The sequence below is a fragment of the Danio aesculapii genome, chromosome 11 (assembly GCF_903798145.1).
Source record: "Danio aesculapii chromosome 11, fDanAes4.1, whole genome shotgun sequence".
In the NCBI taxonomy this organism is placed as follows: domain Eukaryota; kingdom Metazoa; phylum Chordata; class Actinopteri; order Cypriniformes; family Danionidae; genus Danio; species Danio aesculapii.
The window spans coordinates 19,819,149-19,838,300 of record NC_079445.1 but is presented as its reverse complement, the minus strand read 5'-3'; the positions used below and the strand labels follow the sequence as shown (position 1 = coordinate 19,838,300).

Here is a 19,152-nt window from a genome sequence, read left to right as displayed (position 1 = left end):
GATACTTTTGATAATGAAAGACCATTGTTGTTGTAGGCTACTCAAATCTGACTCACAGGAGTGCTCCTTCACATGCACACACATCACACAGAGCTGGTCATTAGGATTTTATCAATCATTTTGTCCACAGTTGGCACTAAGAAGGAGCTATCAAGCAGCAGCTAAATGTGTCTGAAGGACTTAAACATTTTAATTTCATAAACAGCACGGATGTGAATTCATCTGATTGGTCGTCCACGTCAGTGTATTATAAATGTGAATGTGCTCTTTTTTGGCAATTATCCTTCTGCGTTCACACAGAGCAGCATTCCTGAAAATTACCGGTAATTTTACAACTTCTCTTTACGGAAAATCGCCGGAATTAATTAACCGGTATTTTTAAAAAGGGCCTGTTCACACATGATCCCTTTACTCAAAATTGCCGGGCTATTGAGTACATTTACATGCACACCAATAGAGATGGAGCGTATTTAGGCCACGTCCACACAGAAGGCCAAATCTATTGAAGCTCAATAATTTCTTTTTTTTTTTGCCAAAAAGCCGGATAATTGTCCTGCAGTAAGGTTTAGTGTTACTAACTGACGAAGAGACACACCTGAGCTGTGCTTCTACAAAATTTCTTCAGAGAAACAACAGCCAGAAAGGAGAAATGTATGGATTTGTGCTGAATGGTAGCATCGTTGTCCCATAACAATCCATGGTACCTATAACTGTCAGTAAGATTGTATGCTTTCTACACTGTTTCTAATTTGCAGGTCAAGTCCAATAAAAGAATAAATTGAAATGTGAAGTCAAGGTATAAATAGCAGAAGTGAATGAATAGATTTTTCCAGCAAATCTTAATCTAAATAAAAGAATCTGACACCAAATATAAAAGCAGACACTTGCATGCTATAACACCATCACTAATGATTAAACCGCTGAGGAATATCCAAACGATAACGTTAGATGTAAGAATTGGAGCTTTGACAGGGACATGACGGTTTTAATTACTGAAAAATGGTTGCAGTGCAGTATAAGGATCGCAAGTGCCCACCATTTACAGTTTGGGATCATATCTCGGCTTAGTTCTGTTGATATGTGATCCAACTATTCGTAGCTTGAAACGGATGAAAATATGACCCGTTTGTGCTGCGATTCTATGGAGATCCTAGTGTAGCTGCCATTACGGCCCATTAATTTTGCCCACCAGGTCTCCGCACAGGCCATGTGACTGAAAACTATCAATGGACTAGCTGACTCTTTAAAATAAAAATCTTATGGTAGTGATGTCAAAATGTAACATGTCAAAACGAGTAAAAACTTGAGTATTTTATTTATGTTGGCTGTCACAAGAAATAAAGCACAATAAAAAAAAAAAAAATCAAGAAGAGTACTGCGACATGTCAGCAGGAAACGCATCACTCACAGAATCCAAACATTTCTACTTGATCACTTTAGTTTGTTTTATAATTCAGTGGCTGACGAAAGTACTTGAGTCTAGATTTTTTTTAAATCTGTCATATATTCAGCACTTCCAACATAAATGAACTGAAACGACAGAAAGCCGGTTAATGCATTTATAATTGCTAAACGAAATTGTTGTAAGGAACAAAAATCTAGTTGTAACATCAGTTTATGCTTAAGATGTTACTAAAAAAGGTTTTCCTGTGACCACGTGTATTGTCATCTTATTAAGCATAATCAGGTAAAGAATGTGCATGTAAACATACTCAATGACACCTAAATATGTGTGTTTTTGCCAGGAAGGATGTTTAAGCAAGTCTTGAATTTATTCATTATTCTCACCGTTTCGGTCGCTGTACTGGTTTGATGAGGGTGATATTGTCACCCTGTCATGGTTGGTGGGAAAGATGGGTGTTTGGTTGTCTTTTCTAAGGCCGTTTGGTGTGCCGTTGCAGTGTGGTTCATTGTTGTGGCTGGTGAAAGTCGATGTTTGGTGCGTCTGCTGATAATCCAGGCCTGAAGGGGGCGCTATGTCATGAGGGAGGTAGTTACAGTGTTTGGAGTAGCTGGTGCCGTTTTCCAAGCAGTCTGCGCACACGACCGGCACATCGTAGCCTGAAAGAAAGAAACTTGTTTATTTTACTAAAAAAGTTTGAAGTTAATATATAATATAATATATAATATATAAGTTTAAAAATAATATATGTAAATATACAGTTGAAGTCAGAATTATTAGCCCCCCCCTGAATTATTAGCCCCCCTGCTTATTTTTTTCCCCAATTTATGTTTAACGGAGAGAAGATTTTTTTTCAACACATTTCTAAACATAATAGTTTTAATAACTCATTTATTTTATCTTTGCCATGATGACAGTAAATAATGTTTGACTAGATATTTTTAAATAGCTTAAAGTGACATTGAAAGGCTTAACTAGGTTAATTAGGTTAACTAGGCAAGTTATTGTATAATGATGGTTTGTTCTGTAGACTATCGAAAAAATATAGCTTAAAGGGGCTAATAATTTTGACCTTAAAATGATTCATAAAAAATTAAAAACTGCTTTTATTCTAGCCGAAATAAAACAAATAAGACTTTCTCCAGAAGAAACAATATTATCAGACATACTGTGCAAATTTCCTTGTTCTGTTAAACATCATTTGGGAAATATTTAAAAAATAAAAACAAATTCAAAGGGGGGCTAATAATTCTGACTTCAACTGTGTGTGTGTGTTCGTGTGTGTGTGTGTGTGTGTGTATGTATGTATTTATATATATATATATATACATATATACCTTCAAACGCTTCTCACTGGTAATGTATGCAGGGGAGAGTGCAATTTTAACTGTGCGAGATGAACATAAACAAAAATATGCTTTGAGATTCAAAACAGAATCACGGTGTGTTGAGATTTATTGCGCGAGTCATTGGAACGACCCTATAATATAAGCTATGAAAGCAAACAAGCGTTTATTTTTTGTTTTTTTTGTCTCACAGATATCAGCGTGAGCACAATCGCTAATATTATATTTGTTTTAGACAACAACAACATTGAAAAATGCAGTTAATACTGATTGAGTAACCTTTTAGAAACATTGTCGGATGTTTTTGTTGTTCATTACTATACTATATTGTTGTTATAGAAGATTAATTGTGATCACATGCAAAATAAAAGTTACCCACATGATACACACATACATAGGAACATACATAAGCTTTCTTACATTGACATATTCATTTACATATAATGTGTACCATGTACATATATGTTTTATATCTAAATATAAATTAACATTTTCTCCAATTTATGCATTCATATATGTATTTATATATACATAATAAATATAGAGTACACACACATTCATTGTCAATTCAAACTTTTATATTGGATGTGATTAATCGTGATTCATTTTTTGCCCAGCACTAGTTTATTTTTGTTTACCTTTGAAAAAAATAAATAAAATATACAACCGTTTCAACGATGAAATTAAATACCGTGTGCGTTACATTTTAGACCCAATATTGTGAGTTTTTTTGTTTGTTTTTCGATTTTTTTGCTTCCATGTGAAAGTAAAATAAGATCAGTGTGTGAGCACAATTGCTAATATGATAGATAATACAACAGTTGCACAAACGTAGCTAATACTAAGTGAATTATATTTTAGACAATATTGTCAGGTGTTTTTTTTTGTTGTTTTTATTTTTTTCTTTCTTGTTTCCCTTTTAAAATTGTTCAAAATAGTTGAAATGCTTATTTTGTGATTGTAAATGGAATCTACCTCACATATTTGTAAATTTTCTAAATATTTCAGTACTACTCATTCCACCACATTTCCAACTAACTATATCATAATTTGAACCTTAAAACAGATTGGTTTGTTCCTGCTGTCACTCCCCATTTAACACATTTTAAAACAACAGCAAAGGTTTTCTCTGAAAAAATATAAGAAAAGCACAAATATTGTACCATTGCTTTCTATTCGTCCATTGGGCTGAGATCCCCCATTGGACTCCACTCGTATGCACACATCTTGTCTCTCAGATAGAGTGCCCTGGGAGGACAGGTAACTGGGAACATCAGGAGGGACAATCGTCTCATCTATAAATGGCAAAGAGTAAAAGTTATAGACAAACCTCTGGCCCCATAAACCAAATGAATCCCATTACACACACAACTCAAAATCTGTGTGAACACACGCACCTGTGTTTACACTGCACTCCTCGCTCTTCTTCCTGGTCTGGTAGATAATACACACCCAAACTAGTGACGTCACCACAATACTGGTGACCACGGCGATGATGATGATGCCTACAGTAACAGTGCTGGGGCTGGTAAAAGGTGCGCACTCCTCAAATCTCTGGTAGACGGTGAGCTGTGAGTGAGCGCGTTCGGTGCCGAGCGTATTGGACATCACACACGTGTAGCGTCCAGCATCCTCTAACGTGCTGCTGCCGATCACCAACAGCTGATTTCCTGGAGTGAAGTGGTGACGGTCGCTGACTCGAAGAGGCTCTTCACCCTTCAGCCAGGTAATACGAGGAGGTGGACTGCCTAAAGCCTTGCACTGCAACGCAACGGTTTCGCCTACCACCACGTTACGATCCTCCATTTCCTGTGCCAGATGAGGGGTCTCTGCAAGAACATCACAGGGAATGGTTAGTCAATTACTTTAAAGGCAATTGCATAAGGAGTAGTTCATTTCTAATGGATGGTTGACTTTATTTGTTACTATGGAAGTCAATGGTGCCCATAAACAACTTTTCTAAAAATATCTTGTTCAACAACAAAAAAGAAAATACAGTTTTGTAACAAGTTAAGAGAGGTAATGATGACAGAATTGCTAATCTGGAAGTGAACTACTCTTTAAGTAACTACTCTTAGGTTCTTTCAGGTTCCTGGGCACCACCATCTCTCAGGACCTGAAGTGGGACACTCACATTGACTCCATTGTCAAAAAAGCTCAACAGAGGCTGTACTTTCTTCGTCAGCTGAGGAAGTTTAACCTCCCAAAGGAGCTGCTGAAACAGTTCTACACCTCCATCATTGAATCAGTCATCTGCACATCAATAACTGTCTGGTTTAGCTCAGCTACTAAATACGACCTCCAAAGACTATGTCGAATAGTTCGGAGTGCTGAGCGAATCACTGGTACAACCCTTCCTACTCCCCAAGAACTGTACTTATCCAGAGCGAGCAGGAGGGCTGCCAAAATCACTCTGGACCCCTCACACCCAGCACACTGCCTCTTTGAACTTTTACCTTCTGGTCGACGCTACAGAGCACTGCGCACCAGAACAGCCCGACACAGAAACAGTTTCTTCCCTCAGGCAATCCATCTCATGAACACTTGATGATAATAATTGTGGAACCAACATCACTACTTGCTATACACTTTTATACACATATACACTTATTTAACAACACACTTACATGCCAATTTGCACATAACAGCTGCACATATAACGTTGTATATAGTAATAAACACGTACATACACTTGTCAATCTGTATATTTGCACTCACTACTTCTATTTTTTTTTTTCTCTGTTATCCTGTTGCACTGTAGAAGCTCTGTCACGAAAACAAATTCCTCGTATGTGTGAACATACCTGGCAATAAAGCTCTTTCTGATTCTGATTCTTCTTATGCAACAAGAAGGGTACAATGAGATGTCCCTAGAGCGTGTATGTGTGAAGTTTCAGCTCAAAATACCCCATAACTCTTTAAACCTGCCCCTTTTAGGCTTTGATAATAATTGTGCCATTTTGGTGACTGTCGCTTTAAATTCAAATTAGATTGCGCTCTTTTCAAAAGAGGGCGGAGCTACAAATGCGTCAGCAAAGTGACAGATTCAAAAACAAGACCTGACCATATAATAACCTAACCGTCCAATTCCTGAACGTATAACTCATCAAATAACAAGTAACTAGGAGTCAGTTTATGTTTAGTGAATCAAAAACATACTGTGAGATCATTGTAGTCCTAATTCTGAATAAATGACACTTATGAACTGTTTCTTTTCAAGTTTGACCAATATTCAGTGTGATTCATAAAACACTCGCGCAAGTTCTTCTCAGTGAATCAAAAATAAAGTCCAGTTTAAGCCAACTAAATCTTCTCATTCTCAATTTTATTTTGTTTAAAAGTATGTTAAACCTGTTTGTTTTTTATTTAACTTTAAGTATACTGAGGTTTATAAATTAGTTTTTATAACTTTACATTGAAAACATACTGAAAAAAACAGCATAGAGTAGTTCTCAAAGGAATCACTCTTAAGAAGAATCAAAACAAAGCTCTGTTTAAGCTGATTAAACCAAAATATCATATCCTCACTTAAAATGAATATTTGTAGCAATGACTCAGAAACGCACAGAAATACCACTGTGTGAGCCCTCAGCACTTCCTCTACCCCTGTGACCTCATTCCTGACCTTTCACCTTCGAGCCTGCACATAAAGCCCAGCTGCTTCAGATGGGGAAGAGGAAAAAATGCTTTTACGTAGAACTAAGCAGGGGTTACCAAAATTCACACAGACTAATAAACAAATCCAAATTCCATAATGGAACAAAAAAAGTCTTTACATAATATATTTATGCAATATTTAAAGGGGGTGTCTAATCAGTTACTTTTGAAGGCTTGATGGTGTTTATGAGATGCATTGTAATGTGTTTATCGGTTTTAAAAAATAAATAACATTGTTAATTTTTTGTATTTCACCTATTATACACCACTAGTTTTGTTCGCCTTAAAATGGTCTGTTGACTGCCTGGTTCTGTACCAATATACAATTGGCTCTGATTGGTTAATGCAGTCCCTACAATCTGTTCATTTAAGACCTTAAAAACCAAATGCTTTAACTTCCTTTACATTGACCTTTTGAGCATCATATCTTTTCAGATCTATATGCTCTAAGAGCAACACTGCACACTAGAGTTAAAAAGTAAAACAATAATCAGTGTTGGGTAAGTTACTGAATAAGTAACTAATAGCTAAATTATCTGATTCAAATTGTATATGACTTATTTTTCTGATTAATTTGGCTAAAAAAAGGAATTTAATTACTCATAGGGTTCCCACTCTTTTATAAACTGCTCATTCAAGGACTTTCATTAAATTAAAACCAAGCACCATTGTAATTCACATCCCAGCATATGTAGCACCATGAAAGTCCTAACTGTCCTTAACATTTCATTTACACTTAATATTGACATTAAAATGTCAGCGTAATGATGAGGTTTTGAATGTGTCATTTAAAAAAAAAATTGTGCATTTTAAACAGTAATCTTTATGGACAAAAAATTCAAACTATTAATGTTCAAATAGTTTCTGAAATATTTATTAAATGTGCATTATTTGTCATAGTTCTTGTCCAAGATTTTAATTTAAGAATTTCTAGTTTTTTTTTTTCATTCTGTTTTTGACAGCAGCATGACAATTGTTGAAATAACACCAAAAACAAATGACCAGCGACCTTCTTGCTGTGAGGCGACAGCACTACCTACTGCGCCACTGCGTCGCCTTGATTCAAATTAATAACATTTAATAATACAATGATAATAATTTTGTTTAAATATATTTGAAAACTATTAAAAATATTCATTCACAAACCCTCTAACCATTACCATGAATAGAACAACACATAGCTGTCAATTACTTCAGTTTACAATAATATTCATTAAATAATAAAAATATAGTTCAGGTCAGTATCCTCAGCATTAAATCAAAGGAGAACTTTAAAGCAAATGTTACTGTAAGGAAAGTAGTTAAATGCTTTTTTAAATAAAAATGTAAAAGTTTTATTAAGATGGATTGTTGGTGATTGTATGGGTGTTAATGGGTAGATTGGGTAGCTAAACATGAATAAGGGTAAACTAAGACCTGTTTAAAAAGACTTAAGACCTACAACACAACATTTCAGTGAATTTAAGACTTTTTAAGGCTATAAAATTTCACTTTTGAGGTTTAAGACATTAAGACTTTGCAAGCCTTGAATCTATGTCTGAAATTCAAGTACTTTCAAAAAGTGTGGGAACTCTGCACTCAACAATTATTTTAATCGATACTACCTAAAATCCCTATAAATCTCTATTCATAGAAAATATAAATTAAGCTTCATTCTTTAAATTTAAATAAAAATCTTATTAAAACAATGTAATAATTATACATAAAAATTTGAATGTATGTCTCATCATATGTATTAAAACTTTACACCATATATTGTCATCAATTTCTGTAAATGTCTTTAGTATTTTATATATATATATATATATAAAACAAAAAAACACAATCTGCTTCTCTGAACTGATTTGTTTGATTATTCTGAATCGGACTCATTGAGTTTATGTACAGTATTTAAGTAACTGTAATTAGATTACCTAAAAATGAATGACCATTTCAGTTGAAAAGTAACTACTAATTAATTAATAATTAATAACAGTAACTACTAATTAATAACAGTAACTACTTAATTTGTAACTAACTACACGCAATACTGATCATAATCAAGGAGCTCTTCAAACGCTAAGCTTACCTAGCACTGTTAGGGTGACGTTGGCAGAGATCATGCCTGCTGTGTTTTTAGCCGTGCAGCTGTAAACGCCCATATCCTCTGGCTTCACGTCCATGATGAAGAACACATCATCATCAGGCATCACACGCATGCGCCGCTCTCGGGCGGCAGGGAAGTCTGTTCCACCGTCTTTCTGCCATGCCACCTGTGGAGTCGGATGCCCTTCGGCCGCACACTCCAACCGCGCTTTGGTGCCCGTGCGGATGGTGATGTCGCGTGGGGTCTTGACAAACGAAGGCAGGACTGTGTGCATAAAAAGGCAGAGGAGAATTAGCCTTAGCAAGGATTATTTTTGTAATGTTGCTACATCAGCACCAAACAAGCCCAGCATTCATAGCTGTGACTAACACAATTGGCGATGGGAAATGGCTTGATTTGGACGGGCATGAGACCAAAAATGCCTTAGGACAATCAATTTGCATCTGTTGCAAAAACTGACAAGGCATGTAATCCAAGTGCACTGCAAACAGCGGAGAGGCTAAAAAAGGCCCAAGCTGTAGTACAGTTTAGCCTGAATGCTCAAGCTGAATTTTGTTGGTACGGTTCAGGCAATGTTTGTGCTGAAAGAAAAATGATGAGCAACTGCTGCATGATGGGTATTTTGTGCAACTGGTGTGACGACGCCAAAAAAAAAAAAGACTATAAAATTTTATTCGATAATAAAATCTTTTTTTTTACAAGTTTAATAAATTCACATTTATGCATAAAGCAATATTTTTTATAGTTAAAACTTATAAAACTAACTTATTTGTTATATTTGTGTTTAAATGAAACCAAATGTTTATTTAAAATATATAAATATAACTTTAACAAGTCAATAATTTTAACATTCATACATTAATGTAAATATATTAAAATAATTTTTGTTACAGTATTTTTATAACTGTAACTGTAAGGATATCAGCACTGCAACTAAAGCAAGGCTAGTCAATGCGACCGTCTTCCTCATAGCTATACGATCAAGAAGAAAGGTCGACGCCTTCGAGTTGTGGTGCTGGAGGAGACTGTTGCGCATCCCGTGAGAATCACCAACAAAGAAGTCCTAGGGTGCATCAAGCCAAAGACCTGGCTGGAGGCCAAGATTACCAAACAAAAATTATCTTATTTTGGCCATGTCATGTGTAGCAATTCACTGGAGAAGGCAGTCATGCTGGGAATGGTCAGTGGAAATAGGGGGAAAGGCTGCCCAAGAACTAGTTGGCCTGATACTGTCAAATCTGATACCAACATGAGCACGCGCCAACTCAAAGAATAGGTGATTAATAGAACTGTGTGGAGAGGAATGATCCAAGAATTGACCTCGATTGAACGAATAATTGATTAGATTTTTTTAACCATAAAACTTAAAGCTATTTTAACTGGTTTTAGCTCAAAACTAAAATTCACTTAAACTAAAACAAAAACTTTATAACATTTTAAAATTTAAACATAAGGACAACAATAAAAACTGGACACTTGTAGATAAAATATAATTAAAAATTATACATAACATACATATTACACCTAAATGATCATATATAAATATTGTTTGAATTATATAAATATATATTTCCAGGATCAAATATAGTTACCATAACTATAATGTAATATTCATGCAGCAACAACCAAATAAAACTGTTATACATGAATAGTGCATTGGTTGGTCCAGAACTACACTGGACCAACCAATCTTTAAACTGTAAAATAATTGGAATATTTATAAATAACTGAATAAAAAATAAATATTGATCAAATAAAATAATTAATTCATATATACTTAGTTTATTTATGAATAATAAATTAATGTTAATGAGCGTTAATAAAAATGTACTCTTAATTAAAAGATCCATTGACATTTAAAATGTAATTAAATTATTAATTTAGATTTTTTGCTTGATGTCAGCTTGTAAAATGACAAATGGTCTGCGTATTATGACAAATTTGTATAAATTCTGTCACTTTTCATAAAGCCATGAGAATCAGCGAAAATGGAATATTAATTGTTACACTCTCTTTAGGAGCAATCAGTTCTTGACGAAGCTATTCAAATATTAGCTGACCCCTCGTGTAGTTTATTTTGTAAGTATGGGTGACCACTCTGGTTGACGATACAGGTTGCAGATACAATCGTTTTAAGAAATCTTTTTACCTATATCAATCAGACTTTTAAATATGTAATATTTGTGTTGATAATTGAATGTTTGTGTTGATTTGTGTTGTCTGTTTTTGTTCAGTGTATGCAAATATGGGCCTAGAGTCCAAGACAGATTTCCCAATTGGGGACAATAAACTATAAACAAACTATTATAAGTGGAGGAGTACACATAGTCAATCTAATGTACCGTTTACAGTGACGCGGGCCTTGTTGGAGTAAGAGGAGCCGAAGTGATTGCTGATGATGCACTGGTATCGTCCCTCATGGTTGAAGGTGACGTGCCGAAGATGGAGGATAGTAGTGTACTCCATCACCCCTCCATCACTGGCACGCACATGGGCAAAGTTCTCCACCTCTGCCTGGCGGAGCGTCTCCTGGTCCTTCAGCCAGGTGAAGGTCATAGGAGAACTGCTGCTGCTGGCAGCAGTACAGGTCAGACGCACGTCTTTACCCAATACTGCAGCTGTGGTGACTGGGTGAACTGTGATCTGGGGTTTGGGAAGGTCATCTGGAGAAAAGTACATGGAAAGACATTTTAACACACTTCAAGGCGAGTCACTGCAGATTCATAATTCTATTATCTTTTCATAAAGCTTTTCAGTCTAACTGCTCACAAACAACGGGATGATAATCGGGCACTAAAAGCTGCTTTAAAATCTAACCAACCAATGAGACGGTGGTTTTTATTCACATTTATTTATATTCATTCAACTGCTGAGCTTGTAGTAAACGTATTAAAGAAGTATTTGTTTGTACATAATTTGGCCGATTATAAAAAAGTATGTGGCAATTATTTATTTTCTGTGTGTTCGGCATATTTTTAAAAATGTAGATTGATAACAAGAGATTCCCAAAAACCCCTCTGGAGAAACCTTTGGCTCTATATTAAGTAAATTCTAAGTAGCATATTTAAATGAAATATTGACTTAATTGAACCCCTTTAAATCAACATTGAGCCATAATCATTATACTATCACATCTCGAAAGGTTTCTACCCAAAGTTTATAAATGAAGCCCCAGAACTATGTAGTTTTATTCATATCTATATATATGAATGATTTGTTTGTACATAATTTGGCTGATTATACAGTTTTTATCCACAAAACTTTATGAACATTATTTATTTTCCAGCTGTTCGCTATAATTGAAAGAAGCTATGTGTTTTCTAAATTATAGGTTGATAAAAAGAAATTTCAAATAACCCTCTGGAAAAACCTTTGGTTTAATGTCAAAAAATGAAATGATTATGAAGTTGAACCAGGCAATTTGATGTACTCAAATGTACTCAAATTAGCACATTTAATGAAATATTGCATCATGTTTGCATATTTGACCATTTTATAAATCTTGTAATACAAAAGAAAATTTATCAACTGAGGAAGTGCAGTAACACATTTTGTTTTCACCTGAAGTGAAAATAAAGTAAGTTCTTCCTTATTGTGATTGTTGTTGGTTATGAAATATGGATGTGTGATACAACTCTACATACCACAAACGAAGCTCTGTGGTGGGGCCTGGTAGATACTGGTGCCCTTTAGGCTCTCTGGATGGGCACATGTGGCCTGAACACCAGGGTTCAGCCCTCGAGTGAGAAGCCAATCTGGAAACCAGTGCAGCTGACAGTCACACAGAAAACTGTCACTCTGAATATGACTGCAGAGAGAGAGAAATCAGTAAAAACTTCAACCTGATGCAGATGACTTGATTTATGTGCACATTTTATTCACATAGGAAAACTACAAACAAGACTTTAACATACATTCTGAATGTATAATGCTCTGCTTTCACAATAATTAAATTTTTATGGTAAATGTTGGTTATAAGCATTTTATTATGAAATATATGCATTTAACATATTTAAGAATACATTACTTTAATAAAAATTAACACTGATTACTGATCAAAACTTTTAAACGTTTTTAAAATAACGAAAACACAGCAAAAACAATAATATAAAATATTCAAATGAATGAGTAAATAAATTACTTAATAATTCACAATAATAAATAATTCACAATAACTTCTACTATAAGCCAAAACATTCGTCATGTCAAGAAACATTACGATCGGATGATGAGTGTGTGTGCGTGTGAAAAGGTTTACTGGGACTCACAGGTAGCGCAGGTTCTTCATCTTACTGAATGCCTCGGGTTGGATGGAGCGGATGGCATTTTCCCCTAAATTCCTGTTGAGAGATTAAACAGGGCCCTCAGGCGTGACAGAAAGAGGACATGCGAATGTTCACATACAGCTGCAGTGCTCTAACGTGCAGATATTGTAGCCTATTTTTATACAGGATAATTTCGAACAAGGTGGAAAGATCCAAATATCAGACAGAGAGTTAGAGTCTGGAGAAGTGCTTAAAGTCAATTTTCTTTTTTATGACACTGACCATATGGTCCATAACTCAATAACATTGGTTACTGTTAATATTTATCTTAAATGAGTGGCGCAGTAGGTAGTGCTGTCACCTCATTGCAAGAAGGTCACTGGTTCGAGCCTCGGCTGGGTTAGTTGGCGTTTCTGTGTGCATGTACCTTCATGGCTTTTGTTGGCTTATAAATTACACAGAATATAGCGCACGCACAAGATTGGATTTGGATCGGTATCAGCTGGCCAATACCCGATCCAGTAAAAATATGCGGTATCGAACCGATATCTGATCCAAGTATAGGGAGCGGTGCATCCCTATAAATCATACTGCCTCTAAACTTTTCTTTTTATATTACTTTTAATAGTATATACGCATATAAATGATAGCACATTTCATTTATATCATTATTATTTATATAAACAGCTAAAAAAAGTACATTTTAAAATGTTATTAGTCCCATATCATTAAAGGAAAACTGTACATTTGATCATTTATTGTTTTATCATTTATTGTCTAGAGAAGTCCTTAAAAATTCCATTTCTTGTACGAAACAGACCACATGCTCAATAACTGTGTTCCTGCGCGAGTTAAAGCGAGACAAGAGCAGCTGGCCTTGCAAACCACCCCGTCCTCTCCTTTAACAAAGACACTATTAAATTGCTAGCAGCCCTCTTAAGCATTTACTTTTGGCAGCCGCTGCTGTAGGGGCCGAAAGGCATTGTGGGATACTCACAGGTGCTCCAGAGCCTCCAGGCCAGAGAAGGCTTTCTTGGCCACCGACTTGATCTTGTTTCCAAACAGAGTTCTGCCGTTTCCAGACACCCAGGGTGAGAAAAACCAGAGGGAAGAGAGAGAGAGAGAGAGAGAGAGAGAGAGAGACGGAGAGTGCACAATTAGTTGGACTGAATCTGATAAGAAAGGGGGATTGTGGGATTGGAAATCCGAACTGTGTAGAGATTAGGAAGGAGGGTGAGGAATCGGGGCCCGCCGCAGCTCTTCAAAGCGTACTTTTATCTTTATTAGAATTTAATAGCGATGACAGGGTGGAGCCCGGAGCTCCAGGTCACATGAAAAGGAGCTTCAGTGCTTGCAGGACGACACACGGCTTGTTAGGTAATAAAAGTGGCCTTGTCAAGACTGCGGTTCAAACCCCTTGTAGGAGATAATCCTGCTTGCGCTTCAAAAGCAGCCCTGCGCACCACAGGATGGCGAAGGAGAACAAGCTCCTTGGACGACATGATTCCCATTTTTAGAGGGAAATAAGAACCTGATTAGTGCACTTCCTGTCAAAGAGGGCTCAAGACTGCTCAGTCGTCACCCTGATATCCTGCACCCCTTCATAAGAACCAGAGTTGACACCTGACAATGCAGTTGTTCCAATAGGAGATTGGTGGATATTGGCTCACAGTAACGAGGTGCATGCATGGCTGCTGCATGATGGGATAAATAACATTTCATATAAGATAAAATTACAGCTGATAATGAGCATCTGATAATTTATAAAAGTAATAAGAATTACATATATTAATAAATAAATACTTTCAAATAAAAATTTATTTTTAAAAAAATAATGAAAATTCCCTTTTCTGTTATCTATTCTATTTTTAATCTGATCCAGTAGCAATAGCATTATATCTTCCAGCTTTCACAAAGTCAAATTTAAGAAGCACATTTCAGATTTATAAGAGCTAAATGCTAAGGATTTTTTAATGGAAAGATTTCTAAAATTCTAAAAACAATTCTAATTGAGTTATTTCGTAACCACATATTTTAAATGGGTCAAAACAAGCAAATATTTTTTTTTTTTTTTACAAAAAATCTATAATAAACTAAAGTTATGCACAACAGTCCTGCTAAAATACATTGAAAACCTTTAAACAAAAGTTATTGTAAGAAAGATAATTACACTCTATTTTAGATAAATAGAGTTAAATATTTAACTTTTGTTAAAAGTTTTATTAAACTGAATTATTGGTGCTTGATCAGCGCGACTGGGTAACTTTACATAGACAGAGGAAAATTAAGACCTGTTTAAAATGATTTAAGACCCAAGTTTCAGTAAATACAAGACCTTTTAAGGCCTGAATTTTTGTTTTTGAAATTTAAGACATTAAGAATTTAAGACCCCGCGAATAGCCTGTTTTATGCAAAACAAAATTAAAAACAAATTTGTATATATTACTGATATAACAATGTTATAATGCTGATAATATATGATATCCATTTCCAATGTAGAAATATGATATATGGCAACATATGGTAATTACACATTTGGATATGTAAAATTCTAAATTCATATTTGGATTTTACATTTATTCAGTTGAATATACAGCTGAAGTCAGAATTATTAGCCCACCTTTAATTTTTTTTTTTTATATTTCCCAAATAATGTTTAACAGAGCAAGGAAATTTGCACAGTATGTCTGATAATATTTTTTCTTCTGGAGAAAGTCTTATTTGTTTTATTTCAGCTAGAATAAAAGCAGTTTAAAATTTTTTTTAAAGCCATTTTAAGATCAATATAGTTAGCCCCTTTAAGCTATCTTTTTTTCGATAGTCTACAGAACAAAACATCATTATACAATAACTTGCCTAATTACCTTAACTAACCTTCCTAGTTAAACTAATTAACCTAGTTAAGCCTTTAAATGTCACTTTAAGCTGTATAGAATTGTCTTGAAAAATATCTAGTCAAATATTATTTACTGTCATCATGACAAAGATAAAATAAATCAGTGATTAGAAATGAGTTATTAAAACTATTATGTTTAGAAATGTGTTGAAAAAATCTTCTCTCCGTTAAACAGAAATTGGGGAAAAAAATTAACAGGGGGGCTAATAATACTGACTTCAACTATATGTCATATTTCGAAATGCTGCAAAAATGGCCACTTTCACATACATATACATATATGCACACTAGGGATGCTGCAATCGATTTCACTACTCGATCGGTTCTCGCTGATCTGGCCGATCTCATGAACCGATCGCAAGTGTTTGTTTACAAGTTTACAACCCGGGTTATACATCCACAGCCCTACAACACGTAAGCAATGTTTCCAAATTGCACGGTCATTAATGTTTCTTAACATTTTTCCTGTCTGTTTAATGGATTATTGTTTTGTACACCTGCTACTGAACATTACATGTATGCAAAATCCTTAATTTATTCTCTTAAATAAGGCGACATACATAGAGGGAAAATGTGCTTATGCAATGGCAAACTTATATGAAGTTTGAAGCATTAGAATCAGTACTTGGTATGGGCTGATCACAATGACGAGGAATCGGTACTCTGTATCAGCTGCAAAAATCCTGATCGGAGCATCCCTAATGCACACAGCCAGTTTTGCAATATATGTTATAAATAAATATGACATTTATATATGTAAAATTCTAATATGAACTTGTATGTCATATGTAATTAGCATATATTTTCATGTATCAAATTTCTATATGAGGAAATGTAAAATGAATCCAACATTAATTTAGCAGTAGTAGTAAGTTAGATAATGACTTTCATGAGTCGTCAAGTTTATTCAACATGTGCTTATGGAAATCAGGCCAAAAAGCACAAGCCCAGCCGTGTCTGTCAGTAGACCGATGGTCTATATGTGAGCAACGGCATCTGTCATCTCCTGAAGGACTAAGACATCACCTCCACTCATCTCCTTCAGCCCCCCCACTGTCTCTGAAGCAGCCACCCATCTGCAGGTCAGCCTCTGGCAGCCTTCAGCGCTGGGCTCCCATACCAACCCCATAATTCATTTAAAAAGCTCTGCGGTTCACCTGACGAAACTGCGCTTCCAAATAGAAGCCACCGAAATAGATGCTAACTGGATTTATGGACACCATGAACAGGTGCAGTGAAAAAGATGGTGCAGAAATGACAGCCAAATCCAATCGTCAAATAAAAACATTTTAATCTATTAAAACTTGAGCCGCACTCAAACTATATGAACGCTTAACGTTATCATTTTGTGCAAACAAAACTGTGAAAGACTTTGATGTTGTGCACATCGCTCTCTGGTAATTCTCCCTCACATTTTCCCAGGATGGGTGAATAGGCTTTCTGGCAGGATGGTTGGCAGGATTTGGCCAGGGATGTGCATCAACAGGCGGCTTCCGCAGATTTGCGAACCTCTGCTCCCGTAACAAAAGGCACAGAGTGGGGCGTTTGATCTGTGTGAACGCACGCCTCCTCCTTTGCCTACTTCACATTTTACGCCCTCGCTGATTCCATCACAAGAGCGATCTCCTATCGCCAATGATGAAAAGTGTTCGCCCTGGTATTCAAGTTCAACTGACCTCCACCATAAAAAAAAAAAAAGAGTTTCATTCCCAAATCTGCACTGCATGAAGAATAAGCTTGAGGTTACCTGCTCTTTATTTATTTATTTATTTTACTCATATTTTTTGATTATGTTATATGTGTGATTGTATTTATTGTAATTTCATTTAAAATTCAACTTTTTTATTAATATTATATGTTAGGCACTTAGGGTCTGAGAGTAATGCAGTTTCAATTCTCTGTATGTCCTGTACATGTGGCTGAATTGACAATTAAACTGACTTTGACTTTTGGCTTTTTGTCTTTCACAGTTTTGTTAACTCGATAATCTTGAGATTGATGTATTAAAAAAAAAAACATAGCCTGATTTTATATTTGTTGAGGCAGAACTTGGAAACTTTACTTGTTACTTTTTATACACCACACTGTTGTATAAATGTCTTAAATAAAGAGAAAGTCTATGATCGAGATAAAGGAAAGTGTGAGACACTCACAGCTTGTTGAGGTTTTCGAGGCCAGTGAAGGCCCCACTGGTGTCCTCAATAGTTCCAGAGATGTCATTGTTGTCCAACTCCCTGCAGAGAGAAAAAGAAAGGGATTACAAAAGAAAGAAAGAGAGAACGGAAAAACTGAACTGAAGGCCTAGCCATCTTGGTTACTTATAGTTAAAAGTTCAAGACACCCTGGAGTACTTTTTTTTTTAGATTTTAACAGATTTGTGTAGGTTAAGCATCCTTTAAGACAATGTGAGCACCTGTTAGGTTCAATTGTGGGGAAAACTGGATCATTTTAAGCTTTTGTCATCTAATTTCATTTTCCGGGTTTAAAATAATTTTTGGGGCGGGATCAAAATCGGCGACGTAGCGCACATCAGCTAGTGGAGTGTTGACACGTCAGTTTCTCATCATTATTCATAGCGGAGTTTTCTTATCTTGCTTATTAATTATTCATGAGCAGTGTTGTGCAAGTTACTTCCAAACTGTAATACATTACAGATTACTTATTACTGTGATTTAAAAGTAATCCCTTACCTTACAATATTACTGTCTCAAAATTGTAATATGTTACATTACTCTTATATTACTTTTTAGTTACTTTCACCAAAATAACTACAGAATTAGAACTTAACATTCTAAAATGACTAAATGTACTGCAGAGCATTTTACATCCAGTAGAAAGCGATATGATGTAGCAGAATGACGGTGACCTATCCAGGCTACTAACAATATAGTATATATTTGGCAACGTGAAGGCTCAAGACAATGCAAGAAAGGATAAGAGCCAGAATCAAAAATGATCAAAGTCTGTTGAAAGTATGGTAAAGGTAAAGTGATTATCTGGCAATATCTGTGAATAGCTTGGCTATTTTCATATTAGACACAACAGGCCTATATGTAAACTCCAATGCCATGACGAGATGCATTTTTTTCTTAATCTTACCATTATTCTATTCACTTTAAATTCAGGTTCACAACACAAAACTGTCATGCACAAAGTGAGCATGATGAACATAGCTTTCTCAATGTAATGCTCGTGCACAAATTTCCTTTGTGGACAAAACTGCTTGTGAGCTCTCAAATATACGCTGCTCACATGCAAGTTTTCTCATGCTCTCTCAAATATGCACTGCTCACGCACAAAATGTCTTGTGCGCTCACAGTACACTACTCGCTCAGTGAGATTATATGCAGACTCACAATTTGTGTCTTGTGTTCCCTCTTCCTTTCATGCTTTTTGATATAATTTATATTTGTACACTATTTATTAACAATAACCAAAATACTAAAATAGACTTACATATACATTTTTTATCTAATCCACTATAACCTTTTTTGTTGTTT

The 19,152-nt window shown here is 35.3% G+C and overlaps 1 protein-coding gene across 1 annotated transcript in view; it reads right to left on the bottom strand.

Annotated features, from left to right (window-relative positions):
- lrig1 (leucine-rich repeats and immunoglobulin-like domains 1) overlaps positions 1–19,152 on the bottom strand; it is a 67,382-nt gene that overhangs the window by 4,223 nt on the left and 44,007 nt on the right. The window contains exons 9-17 of the mRNA XM_056467763.1: positions 17,806–17,886; positions 13,754–13,825; positions 12,760–12,831; positions 12,136–12,299; positions 10,834–11,154; positions 8,474–8,755; positions 4,146–4,577; positions 3,912–4,043; positions 1,789–2,061 (exon numbers count right to left, since the gene is read on the bottom strand). Coding sequence (XP_056323738.1) covers positions 1,789–2,061; positions 3,912–4,043; positions 4,146–4,577; positions 8,474–8,755; positions 10,834–11,154; positions 12,136–12,299; positions 12,760–12,831; positions 13,754–13,825; positions 17,806–17,886 — 1,829 coding nt within the window. The remainder of the gene's footprint in view (positions 1–1,788; positions 2,062–3,911; positions 4,044–4,145; positions 4,578–8,473; positions 8,756–10,833; positions 11,155–12,135; positions 12,300–12,759; positions 12,832–13,753; positions 13,826–17,805; positions 17,887–19,152) is intronic.